Source organism: Sebastes fasciatus, chromosome 7 (assembly GCF_043250625.1).
Source record: "Sebastes fasciatus isolate fSebFas1 chromosome 7, fSebFas1.pri, whole genome shotgun sequence".
Taxonomy (NCBI): Eukaryota; Metazoa; Chordata; class Actinopteri; order Perciformes; family Sebastidae; genus Sebastes; species Sebastes fasciatus.
In genome coordinates, this window is record NC_133801.1 from 36,480,253 (window position 1) to 36,499,702 (window position 19,450).

Genomic DNA, 19,450 nt, shown 5'->3' on the forward strand with positions numbered 1-19,450 from the left:
TACTAATGTTAGCTTAATTATGTCTACTTGTGCAATTAAGGTTCTAAGTTGATTCAACTTGAACTGTTTAGTTGGACATTAAAACTTGTTTAGTGCAACCGGTTTCCACGCAAATTTCTAGTAAACTCAACTTATCCGGGTTAAGAGTGTAGGGGCCCTGCTATGTTGTAAAAATGAAAGTGAAACTTAAAAGCAACACGTTCTAACATGTTGTAAAACTGAATGAAACGTCACGTTTTGAACACAAAGGAAAAGGCTTCTTTAGGTTTAGGCAAAAAAAACAACACTTAGAAGTTTAGGGGAAAACACTGTTGTGGGATAAAATAACTATGAACGCAAAGACTACTAAACATTATTGGTTTTTACATGAGATGCGAACTCCCTGTGTTCTACCATGTGAATAGATAAAACCTACTAGTGGGTGTAGTAGGCCCCTATTGATCCACATCTATGGGGCTTATAGCAACTGATAAGGCCTATTTAATAGCCTGACAACAGTCTGCTCAGCTGCGACTGCGACGAATACCTCACAATGATCTTGTTTTTTTAATCCGTTTCAACATTAGGCCACTTAGAAGGTGTGTGTGCATGTGCTGCACTAGTCCCAAAAGCTCTACAGAAAGTCACCCCCCTTGGCAACAAATAGTCTGGACACCAACAATAGAGGTGCTGGTTGGTAGATTGTGTTACCTTTGGGCAGAAACAGGCTAGCTGTTTCCCCCAGTTTCCAGTCTTTGTGCTAAGCTAACTGGCAGCTGGTGGTGTCCTCTTATTTACCTGACAGACATGCGAGTGGTATTGATCTTCTCAGCGAGAAAGCAAATAAGCATATTTCCCATATCCAGTGCATATTCATACTCTCTGTTTCCCCTTCATTTCATCTGCTATCCTCTACTTGATGGAGAAAGAGGAGGGGACGTGTATTACACAACTTCCTTTCTACAAACTTGAAAGAGCTCATGAAATTCAGAGAGGACAAAAATAACCTACCTGTTTCATCTACAAGACACACCTGGCTTCCTGACTTTATTTTTAATCATCAAAGACATAGATTCTTTAATACGCCACCAGGACCTTTTCAATAAGACGCTGCTGAAAGTGGCATCATCAGCGAGGCCGTCCGCCGATGCTAACGAGGAATTCGATCCAGTGATTTAGAGGGCATTCGCCTTTGTGTGGCATAATGATGACTCGATGATCTCTTGTGCGTCGTCGTCCCGACAGACAGAGCGGTTATTGTGGAAGTGGAAGTGAAGCACGCCTCAACACTTTTCTGGTTAGTGTGTGACCTTTAAAGCATCATATTCACCAGGGATGTAGATTATATTGATAAAACGAACTGGTTCAATTATATATGTATGTTTAACGTAAACGGCATTATTCTGTGGGGGGGGGGGTGTTTTACTTTAATTTGACAGAATTATTTGTCATGAAGCGCCATCAATTGAATATACTGCTGGATTTTCAATCCCATGTCCATCAGTAGGCCCCGGTGTGTTTTGGGATATAATGTGAGCAACATCTACCGATAATGATGACATCAATGTCCCTGAAAGTGTAGCAGTGCATTAAAACACAGGCTGGCAGATAGGTTGCTGCTGAATCCTAATGCCTCCTGTGTGCTTTGAGCTGCTTTTTTTTTTCTTTTTACAGGATGCAATAGGTGTCTGAGCAGTGCAGCAAGGAGCCGAGCTAATAGTGGGATACTTATTATAGCCCTAGCAACAGGAAGAGGATTGGTGGCTGCGGAGAGTGAGCCTGTCAGCGATTGGCTGGCGAGGAGGACCTTTCAAAGCACAGAATTTCATCTCATGAAAGGTTCAGTGCAGCAAGCTGCAGCAAGAGGCTGCAGTCTGAGGGGGGGCGATCCAGCAGCCTGCCACTTCAGTTTATCAATCACTGTTTGAAACACACAGTTACGTAGAATTACTCAGATAAACTCAGCGCTTAGGTGTAAAAAATACGACTTGCATGTTAATCTAAAAGCCGAGAGGAGAAGATTCTCCTTCCATTGTCCATCATGAGATGCAGGGTTTAGTTTTATTGCAGCGCTCCTCTGCTGCCATCATAAAACCTGCTGTCTCTTGAAGCAATATTCTTTGATCTATGCCCTAATCTATGATTAGCAGGGTGGCCTTAAAAAGAGCCTCTTTTTACAACTGTTGTTGTGTGAGCTGGTGGCATCTCTGCACTGCAGCTAATACAGAGTCCATCTCATACGTTCACACACAGACACTCAACACATGCAATGGTGCAGGCATGTACCATCCAGATATGGATGCACACACACACACACACACACACATACACACACACCTGCTATGTGAGCCACCAGGGGTTACATGAGATCATACTGACTTCCTGTATCAGTGTTCAGGCTAAAACTCAACAGAAATGTTGGAAATCTGTTAAATGAGGTTACAGAATGAAAAGAAATGAGCTGTGGTGTTTGTGGCATGACTGCAAATGGCTATGTTACAGAAAGAAATGAAAATATAGAATAATACCGATAAACAAATAGCTTTAATGGGCAACAGATGGCAACCAAAGATTCCTCAGAGCATACAGTTTGCATCCCTGTCTGCTAATTTCCAGCAGGTCAGCTCTTCTTTAATCTAATTTCTGATTCTTTTCACCTTATTTCTTGTATGTTTTCATGTCACAGCAGAAACAAGGATCAACATCCGAAATAATGAAAACTTAAAAATAAAAACACAAATCACAGAAAGATAAAAGAATTAAAAGAAGAACACAATGCATGTATTCTTGGCAATGAGTGAAAGTCTCCTGACGTGGCTTTTTAAAAAACATTCAAACAAAAAAATGTGAGAAAAATTCAGTTTCCACGTTTTTTTTAAACACAAAACTTCAAAATGAAAATGAAGGATTGGACTCCACTCTAATGTTGGTAAGCTGTGTGAGCAGCTGTGCCCATTGGCATCAGGATTTCATGCTATTTGTCTGGCGAGCCTTCACGACCATCAGCTTTATACTACGTTAAAAATAAATGAAAGCAGCTGTAACATACGGTGTGTGAGCTCACGGAGGCCGACTCATGACGGTGACATAATTGGCATAAGTGAACGAGGTTGTGTGACTGACCTTAAGGCTTCTGGTTTCTCTCTTAAGCCATCACATCTGAGATTTTTAAAAAAGTCCAGAAAAACTGCCGTATATTAGGAAAAATAAAGTCCCAAAAAATGCCATCTGTATGAATATATTAATGTAATAATCTATAGAAGTAGCAGCATTATGAATATAAATCCGTTCAGCAGCTTTCTGTGCTCTTAAGCAGCTTCCTTAGTGTCTAAAGTTTGTTCTGTTAATGATAATCACATTTGCTAATCAATAATCAATTCTATTGAATTGCCCATGCTTTCCCTGTGAATCTATTTGTGCATTGGTGTTGAATATTCATATCTATGTGCTGTACAGAGAACAGACACATGTCAAAGTGAGGAAAATATTACACCTTGCACACATGCTTGCAGGAACTTAAAATACTGGCAGATAAATCCTTTTTTCTGTAAAGGTTAACTTGCAAATGAGGCGTATTAAATATGAATGGTACAGGCACAAACAGAAAGCATGTACTGAACTCAGGGCACAAAACTAGTTTCTTCTATGAAATGTTTTTTCCATAAAAACAAAACTTTTCTCATGGGTGACGATACAACAATACACTAGACCACCACGGACATGGTGCATGTATAATTTAGTCATATTCTTTTTTATTATCATAGCTATTATTTCGGTTCTTGTGCAACTGCTACATAATGACTCACATTCAAGATATTTTGTCACTCAGGAACAGCTAAAAGGTATAAAAACAAACGTATACTGTCAGAAATAAAATATGGTCCATGTTTGTGAATTCATAACAGAAACATTGAGCCCGAAAACGTCACCATTATTAAAACTGGAGCATGACAGAAAAAAGTACTTAAATACTGTTCAAAATATATCATAATCATACTTCAATGTGACAAACACCAGCTGGTAAGATTAAGTGATCACTGGTGAGTTTTTCTCTTTTTTTTTTTTTCTTTCAGCAACAAATTAAATACACATATTGCATGTCACTATAGCAACGCCCGTTACAGGTCAATTTTTACGATCACCATTTTGGTATAGCAAATCAAAGAACCATAACAAAACAAAATAAATTAGAAATCAACATCAGACAAAGCCTGTTTTTCTCAATCATATGAATACTTAACACCCACAGTATAAGTTAATAAAGTCAAGCTACTGTATATAAATACATCATCAGCATGCACAATATTGAATAATCGATATTATTGTTGTCATCATCTTACACTGAAGAAACAGTATAGTAGGCAAGTGCATTTAATAAAACAAACACAGGAGTAAACCACAAACTCTGAAGCTGCTTTTATTTGTATTTTTTTGTATTTTTTTTGTTGTTTTATATCGTTAAGTCTCTGCCTTTAGTAACCTTCACCTCCACCAGAAGAATCTATGGTTCCAGTGACGTGCCAGACTAATCTGTAAGGAGGGGAATCAATTCCTACCGTCCCGTCTAATTTATTCTTTCCAATTTTGGGGGAATTAATGGATTTCAACTTTTCTTTTTGTGTGAGTTTTAAAATCAATGTCTTCCAGGGCCCGTTCTCATAGACTTACTACTGGAACCAATGCAAACTACTTTTGTGAGGCATTCCCATTCAAGCATTTTCTCTCTCTCAAGTGACTCAAATGCATCTCTATCACGCAAAAACCTAACTAAGCAGCTTATCTTGACAGAACAAGATCAGTTCCTATGCCAGTGTGAGGCTGCCATTTCAATCCAACAACAACCACTTCAGGCTGATTGACTGACATATCAGTGGTTTCGGCAAATGTCAAAGAGAAAATCAAGACGACGGAGGCCCCTTTCAACTGTATATATATTTATATATATATTTAAACTAAGATTTAACCTCCCCTCTCACCTCTCTTTTGATTCTTTTCTTTTAACACATGGAAAAATAAAGAACTGCTGCTGCGGTAGTATCTTCGGCAAAAGCGGCTGCCAAAATCCACCGGCCCTTCATATATATTTTTTTTCGAAGTGTGGTTTCTCTTTAGTTGCCCTCCCCTCCCTCGTCATCCTGCTGGTCACTTGTCCACAGTGTCAAGTTGTCTCGGAGCAGCTGCATGATGAGAGTGGAGTCTTTGTAGGAGTCCTCGTTGAGGGTGTCGAGCTCGGCGATGGCGTCGTCGAAGGCGGTCTTGGCCAGATGACAGGCCTGCTCCGGGGCGTTCTGGATCTCGTAGTAAAACACAGAGTAGTTGAGAGCTAAGCCCAGGCGGATGGGGTGGGTGGGCTGCATGTGCTCCTTGCTGATCTCGTGGGCCTCGTTGTAGGCCTTCTCCGACGACTCCACCACAGTGGCCCTCTTCTCCCCCGTGGCCACCTCAGCCAGGTACCGGTAGTAGTCGCCCTTCATCTTCAGGTAGAACACCTTGCTCTCGTGCTGCGTCTCGCTGCAGTTCTTTATCAGGAAGTTGTCCAGGAGGTTGAGCACGTCCTGGCAAACGGCCTCCAGCTCCTTCTCAATCTTCTCCCGGTAGCCCCGAACCATCTCAATCTTCTTCTCGTTGCCGTCGGCCGAGGTCTTCTGCTCGATGCTGGAGATCACCCTCCAGGAGGAACGACGGGCTCCGACCACGTTCTTGTACGCCACGGACAAGAGGTTCCTCTCCTCGTTGGACAGGGCCTCGTTCAGCTCTGTTACCTGGAAGAAGGAGACAATAGACCATTTAATCACCAGCTTCAGAGCACAAGTCTCGGTTAACAGAACCAGACTGCATATACATTATACAAAAAAGAATACGAGAACATATAATCCAAGAAAATCTAGCCTTGGCAACTGATTTTTGGCAAAAATGCCAATCATTTCTTGGTTCCAGCTTCTCAAAAGTGAGGATTTTCTGCTTTCCTCTGTTTTATATAATTGTAAATTGAACATCTTTTGGTTTCAGATTATTGGTCAGAAAAAAAGAGACCATTTGAAGATGCCACATTGGGGGCGCCACATTGGGGGCGCCACATTGGGGGCGCCCCTGTGGCTCGAGGATTAAAACGCCAACCACGAACTGCAACGTCTCTGGATCGAGCCTGGCCAGAGACCTTTGTTGCATCTCTCTGTTCCTTGTTTCCTTTCATACCTCTACTACTGTCTGGCAGACAATTCCCAAGAATATATACTTTTAAAATATTAAGTACGTTTTTCTTAAGTTTTACAAACCAGTCGACAAATCAAGTGATCAAGAAAATGATGGACAGATTGTCTTTCTAGGTGAAAGACTCTGGACTAACAGTAAACTTCACAGCACAGAAGGAGAACAGTATTTCACTTGTCATGTGAAGTTCCCAGTCTCCATGCCAATCCACTCATTTAGTGCACCAGTAGCTCCAGCTGCCACATGGACAGCTACTGCTAGTTGGTGAGAAACAATATTGGAGATAGTCGGCGGCAGTGGGGGGTTGGGAAAGTAGAGGAGGGCTGGATGGAGATGGCTAAAATGTTCCCACGAGCACTCTGGGGCAGCTGCACTGTAAGAGAAAACCATCACTGCACAGGCGGTTCACGTGTCCCAGTGACCTTCTCTCTGGCTCAAACTGACCTTTTTACCTGTCTCAAACGCCACGCCGTGACATCACACGGAGTTCGACTGTTAATTTTAGATTTTGACGGATCACTTTGATAGTTGGCTGGTTGTCAAAAGAGAACACGTTGCTATAAAAAGGCCTCGGTACTCAGGGTTATTTGATTGGGAAAGCTAGCTTGTGTTGGCTTCTTTCAGATCACTAACTGCACAGGGACTGAAATATACATACTTAAGGAAATATGTAGCTTATAGGTTTCACAAATATTATGTGAAAAGCTCCTTCTTGATGTGCTAACATTTCTCATTTTCTGTTTAGGCAGAGGAGCACAAAGATGGCGCAGGATCGCCGACGTCACACAACCTGAGTGGATGAAGAGCAGGGCTCCAGCTATAGAGACGTAAACCAAACCACAGACATAACTGTCAAATGATTTCTATTAATCAAATGACTCAACTGTCGTTTTTTTTAAGGAAACAAATAGGTCATCCCTCTAAATAGAATGCACAGCTTACTGTGTCAATTGGATTACAGTTGTGCTGATGTATATAAAAAAATAGTTGAGAATACATCCGACTGACACAAATATCCTAATTCTAAGGGCTTCACTGACATTAATCATAATCCATGACAAATACCAAGATCCTCAAAAGCCCAACATGTCGGTTAATCAATTAGTTGAGCGACAGAAAATTAACCTGCAACTAATTTGATAATTGATCATTCATTTTGAATATTTTTTTTAGGCAACAAATTACAAAAATTCACAAGTTTCAGCATCAAAATGTGAACATTTTCTGGTTTTCTTAATCATCGATGATCGTAAACTAAATATCTTTGGTTTTTGGACTGTTGGTCAAATCAAGACATTCTAAGACTTGTGATGGGCCTTTTTTTTGCTATTTCCTGACATTCTGAAGAACAAACGAGTAATCGATTGAGCGAGAAAATAATGGTTAGTTGCAGCCCTAACATATCCATAACATGCAGTCTGAAAAGCTGCAGAGAAGGCTGGTACAAAGACAATAAACCGTGTACATTTTCCATGTCATTTTGTCATTTCTGGTTGTAATGGCGAGGTACTCCCCGTGATAAGAGAGTGAGAGTAGGCTACACACCGCTGCATGGCAGATTGTTTAAAGGGAAAGGAATCCCTCCCTGCACACACACACTTCATCCCAACTCCTGCAACCAGAAACCCCCTATGACAAACGATCCACTCACTACATCCCTCCTGAGGAACATCACACAAAATGTTCCTCCTTTAAAGCACGTATGACGATTTGATGTGAGCTCACGCAGGCTCCCGGCTAAGACTCCCAGGATGCTACTGGTTCCAGTATGAGCTGCTGTGACACAGCAGTTTTAACCCACTGGTGAATCCTGTTTCCAGAATTTCCTTAAGGGGCTTTTGAGGAGCAGACCAAAGGCTATGTCCTCAACACCGGCCCATAAGAGCTGAGAAACACCCTGAGAGGCAGCTCATCCTCTGTGCATCAAACCTCATCATCTTCATCAGAGTCATCATCAACCCAACATGATAGGAGGAGGAATCTGACACAGAAACAGCACATTCAGGAGGAATAAAGTGAGAGGAGAAAACAAAGCCCACAAATGTGATCATATTGACTCACTGCAATATGACAAAGAATATTCTAGAGAGATTCCTCTTACGTTAGTTTGGAGGAAAGAGCAGTTTGGAGAATTTGTATAATGCTATCATGCTCAGATGATCTCCCTAAGCCTCAGATACTAGTCTGAAAAATGAGCAGATTTTGATAATGCATATTATTTTAATTGATGTGACAAAGAGAAGAGGAGGAGGTGGAGGAAGAGGAGGAGGAGGAGGAGGGGGCAGCAGCAGGAGCAACCTCACATGGCTCCCAGCAGCAGCAGAAGCTTTTAGAAATTAGGCATAATGGGGGGGTGGGCAAATGTAATAGAGCAGAGCCATTATATGATAGGAGCCTGTTATTAACCGGGAGATGAAGCTCGGCCTGTGTGCATTGCATTGTAATATCTCTTCATTGAACGGCTCGGCCGACAGAAAGGCACCGCCCAAAGGAGCGGACCATTGGACCCGACTCAGGAGAAGAAAAGCGCTGAACTGTCGATGAAATGACAATCAAATATATGAAATAGGATTTGTTTCTGAATCATAGCGCAGTAACATGAAGCCAGCAGTGCAACCCCCCAGATTTACAGCCAACACAGTCGAGATTGCGGAACTTGCCTTTACGCACAGGCAGCAACACATTATTCACACAAGTCATCATAATTATGATCTTTTTTTATGGACTTACCGATTTCATAGCAGCTGCCATATCATCATATCTCTCAGCCTGTTCAGCCAGCCTGGCTTTCTGCACCAGCTGCTCGCGATCAACCATGTTTTAAATGATATTGAGTTAGTCGAGCTGCTCTACTTGGGTTTTTGGGGATAAAATGATTGATATTTGAAATCGCAATGCAGTGAAATCCTACGCGAGCCCAATGCTGCAGCTGTTCCCTGCTGTCTGTCTGCGCTCCGTACAGACGGGACACCCTCTCCTCTCCTCTCCTCTCCTCCTCCCTCCCTCCTCACACACTCTCCCTCGGCTGCGTCATCACTCAGAAAGGTGGGAGTCTGTGCCAATGATGTAACACTCCATACATGGGAACCAGAGGCGTGTAGGGATGGATGGATGGGAGCAACTGGGCTAAAGGCCTTGTGGGAAGTGGAGTCTACTGGGGCTGCATGCTGGAACCAGAGGCCTAACTGGTTGGATATGGGGGGGGGGGGTCTGGGTGTGACACAGCATCTAACTGTGAGGGCTGCTGGTGGGGCAGGGGGGTCACCTTTTATCCCAATCTTTAATCCTAACCTGCATGTGGCTAATTGGCTAATCTAAAACCCACGTACCCAATCATTTCATCTGGGCCTTTAAAGGGACTGTTTGTAAATTCTTACACGTATAAATCATTGCGGGTTGGTGTCCCATACGTGCTTGTGTAGCTACGCTGTTCAGACTCAGACTCCAACACAAACTCCAGTGAAGCACCAAAACCTCTTGGTTGTATCTAGTGAAGCCCGTCTGTTAAACAGTGTTGGCCGCGGTTGGAGGACGCGGGGGAGACCGTAGCTTTGGTCTCCAGGACCGGAGACTCTGCTGTACTCTGCTCCTCTGCTCCTCTGCCTGCCTTCACTCACACACCGCGCTCATTCTCGCTCTTTCGCTCCACCTCACATGCATGCTGCTCACTCCACACTGCAGAAGAGTTAGTTTAGCTCTGAGAATATCTAGTGAATGTACAGTGGACGTTTGTGCAGAAATAACTGCTGCAGCTCCCCCAGACCAACAGAGGTTTCCCGTGTCCGTGCCGTGTCTCCGCAGAGAGAAACGTTATCGTCTCCGACCAAAACTCCGGTGTCTCCCCCGTTCCCTCCGGCCACGGTCGGGAGGCTGAGGCAGGAAAAGCCAACACTAGGATCAGCAGTGATTCATGGAGAGACCTTTGTCTGGTCAGCTAACATTACTGCCAAGCAGCTGAAATATAGAGTGATATTGTGCTTTTAGCTGACGTGTGTCTCCTCACTGTGTTGAGCGATGCTCGTTCATGTCTATGTAGAGGGAGCACAAGTGTGAACAACAGGACGCTGACCTGGCCACAGGTGTCGCTGTTAACAAGACATTCTGATTCTTACAAACAGTCCCTTTAACAAAAACAACCACAGAACTGAACCAGCATCATATCAAGCTATACCAGCATAATTAATGTAACATCAAATGAAACAAGACTTAGCAATAAAATCTGGATTTTAAACTATGAATACAGAAAAAAACCTCAATAATGCACATTAACCGAGACCGTCACACATTTAATGCAAAAATGTAAGGACAACAAAGGTGTCACTTCCCTCAGTAAAGGAACAGTGTGTAGCATTTCTGGGCATCGATAAGTAGATATGGAATACAATATTCATAACTATGTTTTCCTTAGTGTATAATCACCTGAAAATAAGAATGGTTGTGTTTTCGTTAGTTTAGAATGAGTCCTTCATATCTCCATAGTGAGCAGGTCCTCTTCACAGAGTCCTCCGTGTTGCTCCTCCATGTTTCTACAGGAGCCCAGAACGGACAAACCAAACTCTGGCTCTAGAGAGAGACTTTCACGTTTTGACGTTACCTGAAGGCCACCGTAGTTCTCCGACACGTTTGTGAAACTGCAGTAACGTGAGCCGCAGAGTGTTAAACCGTGGTACCGCCAGCCGCCGTCTGACTTCTGTTGTTCCTAAAGTAGTGTTATTATGGTATGGATGGCCTCGGAGTGAGGTGAACAGCATTACCACGGTTTAGCACTTGGCGGTTCATGTTACTGCAGTCTTGTAAAGGGAGGAGTGAGCGGAGGGGTACTCAGTTGGTTGCAATCTGCATCCGCACCACTAGAAGTCGCTAAATCCTACCGTTGGACCTTTAACACAGAAATGTGTTTTGTGTAGCCTACTGGCTTGTTCAAGAACTTACATTTTACTTGTTTAATCAGACCCTCCTGGACCCATAGCACCATAAACGTTTGGCAAAGAGGACCTAAAAGTATTGCCCCCCCCCCCACTCCCAGTGGAAATGACACCCTTGGGCCTACACTACTCAGGGAGTTGCTTTTACTGTACGTGCTTGTAACATGACCGCAGGCACTCACAGACTGCTGAGTGCCTCACGGTCCAGGAGAGTGAGCCTCAGTGACCCTTGGACCAGCGGGGTCAGACGCCTTGTGGTCCTGGACTGGTCATAAAAAACAAAAGAGTTGGTCTCAACCAAACGGACAGACTAATAAAGTTTGCAGTAACATGAACTGCCGAGTTTAAAACCGTGGTAACGCCGTTCACCTCGTTTGTCCGTTCTGGGCTACTGTAGAAACATGGAGGAGCAACACGGAGGACTCTGTGAAGAGGACCTGCTCCCTATGGAGATATGAAGGGCTCATTGTTAGATAACGAAAACACAAAGATGCTTAGCTTCAGGTGATTATAAACTAATGAAAACATAGTTATGAATATTATATTCAATTTCGTAGATCCCCAGAAATGTTACACACTGTTCCTTTAATTCTTGTCTATACTGTACCTGCCAGGGATTTTTCTTCATGGCTAAGCTACAAACTTGAATATTTTATTTTATTTTATTTATTATTTTTTTTTTGTAGTTTTGAAAGTTTGTAACATGTTTTAAGCAAGAGAGTCATTCATGTCTAAATTTGTGTTATTTCGCTGCGCAGCAAAGAGTTTGTGATCTGCTAAATAAGTATTAATCAGAATTTGATTCTAACATTAAAAAATATACAGGTCATCAAACTCAATGAACACTATTCACTGAGTGTCAAATTAGATCAATTATGGTTCATATTTTAGTTCATTATTGATTTTTTTATTTCCCTTTCCCAGAATAGTTTTTTAAAGTAGAGCACAGTTTGGTGTGAAGGCTGAATAGATGATTATTTACTATAATAAAGCATAATGCCAGACATATTCTGATATGTTTAATGTCACATCCTGGATAGGCTTTGTCTCATGTTCTCACACTTTACATTTGATGTATTTTTTTTAACCATGACATCATCATCATTTTAGCAGGACAGCTCACAGGGCGTCCCTGAACTGTAATTTGAGATCACAGCACTTCCTGTCCTCGAGGCCGATGCAAAGGGCAGAGTCTGCTGGTGAGGTTGGATTTGTGCAGCTATTTTATAATAAGCATTCTGAGGGCAGACCGTGCTTATCAGAGACAGCAGTTGTTTATCACAGCATCAATTTCAGTGTTCAGTGCACATCAATGTGCTACAGTATTATTAATATTTCACCCTGGTTTATGTGTGGAGTCTTCACCAAACTAACAATATGAGACAACTGTTCACAGCTCCCTCTTCTGGCTAAACAGGAAAATGAAGGTACCTGAGAGTAGCGAGGAGTTTCAAAGTAAAAGATTTTGTTTTTGTTGTTGTGAAAAAGCTTCTCAAACCGACAAGAATAAAACTGTTCTCAGGTCAGCAGTTATAAATATCATACAGAAACACAGTCTGAATTTCTACAGTGAATAAAAGATACTAGGAAATATTGTGTTTGGGGTCCTCCCTCAAGAAAATGTTAGTTTTATTACTTAAAACTACGCATTTTACATCATTTTGATCCATTATTATTACTAGTTAAATGATTATTTTATTAATTATCACAGCCTTCGTCTGAACATTCAATTCTTCTAATGTTTGTCCTGTAAAATGATATTCTATAAATCAGAAGAGCATATTCAGAAAACTTTTAAATCATGCTGATAATCTACTATAAATGACATAATTGATATATTATATGTGATATAAATAATCTGATTGACAAAACATGCATCCCACGAACGCCTTTGACTATATATATATATATATATATTATGGCATGCCGTTCAGGAAATTATTATATATATAATGTGAAATTTGAGAATATTGAATGAAATCCTGGAGCTGGGTTTCATACAGTATATCAGTAATACATTAGATCATCATTAATGTTTCTTGAGTCTTATCGGACCTATCGCATTCAGACTCTGATGGGGTGGCCAGTGCCAGCCCCGGCCCCCACTTTAGCCCCGCCCTGGCAGACAGACAAGCAGACAGAGAGAGAGACAGACAGACAGACAGACAGACAGACAGACAGACAGAGAGAGAGACACAGAGAGAGAGACAGACAGACAGACAGACAGACAGACAGAGAGACAGAGAGAGAGACACAGAGAGAGAGATGAATAGTAAACGGCATTTCTCTGCTTCTTCTGATCAGAAGAAGCAGAGAAATGCTCTTCTGATGTGAACAGCCAGGCTTCAGCTCGTGCCGAGATTAATAGCGTGGCGCTTCCGTTCACTACGGGAACCCACGCGGCGCAAATCCGCTGGCTCTGCGCCTTTATGAATCACCATCATGAATCTCCTACAGAACCTGATATGGAGAGGACAGACGAGATCCGGCAGCTTGTGAGAAGCTCCGGTACGCATGACAATGTCACGGTACACCAAGGAGTAAAATGAGTAAAATACTGCGTACCGCTACGTAGCGGCCCACTTCCAGCACTGCTCATCTCTCATGACATATGTTGAGCCAGGCGGCTCATAACTGCATAACCCATAACCGCAAACTCTACACTCCCTCCCTCTTCTTTCTCCCTCTCCTCCTCACTGTGGCCGCCCGGCACAGAGCACAAAGGGGGAGGTGTTAAAGATGCGATTGGGCCAGCCCAGTGTCTAATAAGGAAAAGAAATGGGCCGATTTACCTGTTTTATGGGCCACAAAAAAAAGAAAAAGACATACGTCGGCCCAAAAGGACACCGGGAAAATGGCCGGTATGCCAGATGGCCAGTCCAGCCCTGGTGGCAGGGACAAGCTAATACAATGAATTAGATTTATTCCTGCATGGACATGCAGCAGCTTGCCACCCACATCAACAGATACAAACCAAACAATCAATGCGTAATTGCTTCTAAATACATTAATAAATGAATATATAAATATAAATCTATTTTGAAAAAACAATATTATAACAATACACAAAGCAATGTGGCTGCACAAAACATAAAGCACTGAGGAAATGAGACAGATGACTGACTTTAATGAAAACCGACAGACAAAAACCATAATAAGCAACTAAACTAACCATACAAAATGTTCATCTCACATTATATCAAATGTCCATGTTGGCAGATGTATTTTTAAAACATTACACTGTATTTGGGGATTTGTTAGTGCCCTGTTCGGGAGAGCATAAATGAAATGAACAGTGAATAAAGAGCATTAACACTAATGCTGTTTACAGTTTATGATAAATTTCCCTCATGAGTTAAAAAAACATATTGAATCAAAATGTGATGGCTGAGGAGCAGGTGTAATATGGTTAGAGTAGGCCTCCGAATGAAAGAAACCATCACATAGATATTTTTTGGGGTGTCTAAACCAAAAACTTGGTCACAAACCCCAGCATGCACTGCTGTCAGACGAGTCCACCCCCTATTCCCTAAACCTTTTGTTGTTTGTCATCAGGAAGAGATTATCACCTGCTGACCTGACCAGAGGTCAAGAGAATAAGTGTTGACTGTCAGTGATGTGTAAACTGGGTCAAGGAGGAGGAGGAGGAGGAGGAGGAGGAGGAGGAGGAGGAGGAGGAAAATACTGCCTCTTCACACTTCACCATGGCTTCATGTTTCAGATATTGTGAATATTGTACTAATGTGGCCTCAACTATACAAGGATTTTTTAATTGCATGGTTTCACAGTCAAAAGTAGTTGTTTTTTTACCAACAAAGTAGATGCAGAAGTCAGGCCTATAAGACCAGCGTCCATGCAAAAAAAGTGTAATTTGAATGCATCCTCACAGTTGTGCCTCAACTTTATGGTTTTCTAAGAGGATCAATTTATTTGCAGCCATTTTTGAGAAAATCAAGGGCTTATAACTCTCTTTCCAACCTTTATATTCCAATTCTGGGAATAAACCTGCATGCTGTTGGATTTCCATCACTGTTTTTTTTTTTTTGTTTTTTTAGAAATGTCTATTAGTGGTTTCTTTTGCAAACTCCCATGACGTTGCGTTGTACAGTCTTACCATGCAACAAGCAGTGAACAAATGGATCTCTCCACTTGCTTCAAAGAGGATTACTGTTCCTCCTGCTTAGCTTAGTTACCTCAAATTAGGATAACGGGTAAGGAGAGGTCTGCTGTGTGCAGCGGCCATCTGTCTGCCAAGTGGACGGTCGAGTGCTCCCGCTGCTGTAAATGGAGACAGGGTTGGAATTGGATGTTTTGATATTCCCAGATCAAGTGAGGATTGTTACTCCGGAGGAACTCACAGAATGGGAGCTTGAGACTGCGAGCCAAGTGTCCATCCCCACCGTCCGACTCTTTGTGGCACTTTACCCATACAACCCTGCTGCAATGTCCCCCAACTACGACACGGCTGCAGAGGAGTTGCCTTTTGTGCCGGGCCAGATAATCAAGGTAAAAAACATCTTTTTACTTTTTGCTACTTAATGTAGACGTGGAGCAGGTATAAACATGTGTGCAATTCTTTCATGGTGATCTTCAAATGTGTAACTCATATGTTTGAGATGTATTTGCCCACTTCATCAGTTGACAGAACATGTTGGTGTTTCCTGTTTGTGCTAGACCAGCTGAGTGTGTAGAAAGATCTTGATTTCCTGTCACCATTTCCAACTGATTGATGTGACTTTCTCTGAAACCTGCCCACTGCTGCAACATGCAAATATCCATTTGTTTTTCTTCCAAAACCCCCCAAAATAAAGTAATAAAACTCTGTATTTATTAGGTGTTTGGAGACAAAGACTCTGATGGTTTCTATCACGGTGAGTCCGGTGGCCTCTCCGGTTATGTGCCAAGTAACATGGTGGCTGAAATCCCAGTGGATGATGAGTACCTGAAGCATCTACTCATGCAGCAGGGATTCCTCCCTGTGGACCACACAGGTATCAGCCCTCTGTTTCTCCAGGAGACTGTGCTGTAACACACTAACATAGGGGTAATATAACGTAGCGTATGGGGGGAGGGGCTGTTTGCACTGAGCTGTGACTGTTTGTAACTGTAGGAAGTAAAAAAAAAAGCACTCTAAATGAAATACGAATAAGTAAAACATGAATGAAAAACTGCACGAATAATTTCTTTAAGTGCACTTGTTCAAAGTAGTTGTTTACTCAAGTATGTCACATTTTGAAGCAGTTATTTCTCTGAGATTTGATGCTCTCACTGACTCGTGTGCAAATTCATTCTCTATTTTAGCTTTAAAGTTGCATGATTTGAAAGTGTGTTTGTGTTTTTGGGCCCACAGGTGTGTCTTTAACGCCAGATCTAAGTCTGAGCGATGTAGCCAGTATCCCCAGTATAGATGATGTGGTCGTTCGACGAATGGTGGCCTTATTCGACTATGACCCATGGGAAAATTCACCCAACATGGACAGTGAGGTGAGCACTGCATGATTGTGTTTTTAACCACTTTCTACTTATCTGTTGTTTCAAATAAAACAAAGTGGTGTGTGGTGATGTCTCAAAACGTTTTTTATCTCTCAAAGGTTGAACTTGGCTTTCGTTCAGGAGACATCATTTACGCGTTAGGCGACATGGATCAAGATGGATTTTACTACGTAAGTGTTGCTTCAACAATTACAATGCAATGACTGATTAGATTTATTAGTTCTTGCACTGACTTTTGCACACAAATTTAACTTTCATCTCAATTTTAGGGGGATCTGCACGGACGAAGAGGTTTGGTTCCATCAAACTACCTGCAGCCGCTACCCTGGAATTAGGAGAAAAGGTCACACTAAGATGTTTGCTACATATGCCAAGTCTCAGACACAGTGAGAAGTTTTTATTAAAAACGAATTTATTGAAAAAATTTAAACAAAAATGACAAATCATTTGGTGAAAAAAAGTACAGAAAAATACAAATCATATATATTTTAATAATCAAAACTGACATGAAAAATTCACTCTATATTCACTTTATATTTGCGTGCCTACATTCACTTTGCTTATACTTTATGCACTTTCACAAAAAAGTCCGACAGATGACTTTACAAAATGAAATTTGATTATATATGTGTCTAAATTATTATTATTATTATTACAATAAGAACTAATTGTAATGACTTCAATCAAAGCTGATTGCATTGGATAGATTATTTTAGCCTTAATAATACACCTTTAGTCTCAGCTGTTTTGCAGACCAGAGTGTATTTATATAATATATCCATATTTGCCTTATACCCTGTTTATATATTTTCTATAATTGGGTCATAGTTTCTTTCACGTGGAGAAATTATTATTTAATTATTATTTTAAAGTATTTTAGAGAAAATATTGTTTTGAGTTCTGCAGCAATTTTGATGTAAAAACAATTCAAAACAGAAACTTTGTTGAAGGAAAATCATTTTGTCAATGTAACAAGTGTAAAGCAGAAACTAAAAATAAAGTTGAATTGTACGATGCTCACCTGCTCTCTTTTAACTATAGATCTCAGCTTCTTGTTTGTACTGCTATATGATTTAACAATGTTCATTTCAATCATTTTCTATCCTGACAGCTTCTCATATTCACAAATCATGCCCTCAATTTGTAATAAATGATCAGAATACAAAATGAAATGACAAAAGCAAAATCAGACATTCACCAGGTTTTCATGATGCGGCCTACAGGTCCTAAAGTCTTTCACAGAGTCTGTCGGTTTCTTCTCGTACACTTCTCTGCAGCCAACAGTATACTCATCCATAAAGTAGGAAACACTACACTGTGTAGTGAAGTTTAGTAGTGCTTTCTACTTTATGGGTGACAACACTGTACATCAGTAGCTTCTGGTCGCTCCACCGCAAACACCGAAGACATGACGGCTTGAGGAAAGGCAAGTTTTCACACATTAAATGCAATTCTCTAACATTCATTGTATAACTGAGAAACGTGAAAACAGTTAGCACACACAGCGTTTGATTGTAATGTTGCTCAAAATGATGCTGATATAAGACAATAATGAGACATAAAGTAATTCCTCCTGTGCTGGATATCTCAGAGCATTTGAATGGGAAAGAAACCAGAAATAAAAGCAGCGATCATCAGATGGTTAAATAAAGTCACTTGCTGTCGGGGTCTTACCAGCTTCTGGACTCCACAGAAGAAAGAAAACCCAGAAGTGAACGTGATCTTTTTATTAACCCCATCTGAGCCACGTGGTTAACACAGGAAAAGCTCTAACAGTCACACACACACACACACACACACACACACACACATACACGTACAGGGAAGTGCATGCAGATGTGCACACACGCTTACACACACACGCTTACACACACACACACACACACACACACACACACACACACACACACACACACACACACACACACACACAGTGGTGGGAATAGTATTTGAAACATGTACTATGTGAACATGTCCTTTCAGTTGAAGTAAAGAAATATTTGTTTTAAAATATGTGAAATGTTTCTGAGTTTTTGAAATGTATTAATATGAATGAATGAACCTGTAGCTGCTCTGGGTGCTTGTAGGTTCATAGACTTCTCTGTAGTGATTCTAACAATACAGTATATTTCAGAGTATTATATATTTTTATGTACAATCTCACTTATTTATTTTATTTATTTATTTTATTCAACCATTATTTAAGCAGAAAGTCCTTTGAGATTGAACTCTCTTATTGGAGGGAGACCTGGTCAAGACACCACGCTGTTACAAGGTGAGAGAAATGATAAAGTAAAGCATACCAAAGACAGACAAGAAAATAGAAACATTATACAAAATCCAGTTTAGGAATAGCAATTGCATTCTTCAGTTAAATTAATATTAGCTTTCAACCCTCCCAGGGAGACAGTAGTGTGTTCTGAAGGTTCTACCATGACCAGGCCGTCAGATAGGAGGAAGCTGTCCTACCAAGTTCTGAGCAAATCCTGGGTACCTGGTCATAACAGCTGTTGGTGAGTGATGGGAGATGACAGAGATATGAATGGAGTTTACCCAGTATGGCTTTGTAAATACAAATATACCAATGCTGCTGTCTCCTCAGGCTTAATGAAGGCCAGGAGAGCAGATGATAAAGTAGACAGTGATGTGTACGGGACAATAATGTTAAGTAACTGTAGTCATCAGATAGATGTAGTACACTGGAAGAAAGTTTCACAATCTCAAAATACTCAATAAGTAACAGTCCGAATCTATCTTGTACTTAGCATCTGCACACACACACACACACACACACACACACACATATGCAAATTCAAAGCGTACGCCCATTAAACCCTGACAGA

At 41.3% G+C, this 19,450-nt stretch overlaps 2 protein-coding genes across 2 annotated transcripts; one reads left to right on the forward strand and one right to left on the reverse strand.

Annotated features, from left to right (window-relative positions):
* Window positions 1–2,504: 2,504 nt before the first annotated feature.
* On the reverse strand, window positions 2,505–9,188 carry ywhag2 (3-monooxygenase/tryptophan 5-monooxygenase activation protein, gamma polypeptide 2). The gene is made up of 2 exons (XM_074640541.1): window positions 8,920–9,188; window positions 2,505–5,741 (listed from the first exon to the last, which is right to left on the reverse strand). Exons 1-2 carry the CDS (start codon window positions 9,004–9,006, stop codon window positions 5,088–5,090), a joined length of 741 nt encoding a protein of 246 aa, XP_074496642.1. The 5' UTR covers window positions 9,007–9,188; the 3' UTR covers window positions 2,505–5,087.
* A 6,109-nt stretch (window positions 9,189–15,297) lies between these two features.
* On the forward strand, window positions 15,298–18,308 carry LOC141770699 (RIMS-binding protein 2). The gene is made up of 5 exons (XM_074640542.1): window positions 15,298–15,620; window positions 15,949–16,105; window positions 16,465–16,598; window positions 16,706–16,777; window positions 16,877–18,308. The coding sequence occupies exons 1-5, from the start codon at window positions 15,399–15,401 to the stop codon at window positions 16,940–16,942; spliced, it is 651 nt and encodes a 216-aa protein (XP_074496643.1). The 5' UTR covers window positions 15,298–15,398; the 3' UTR covers window positions 16,943–18,308.
* Window positions 18,309–19,450: the final 1,142 nt, after the last annotated feature.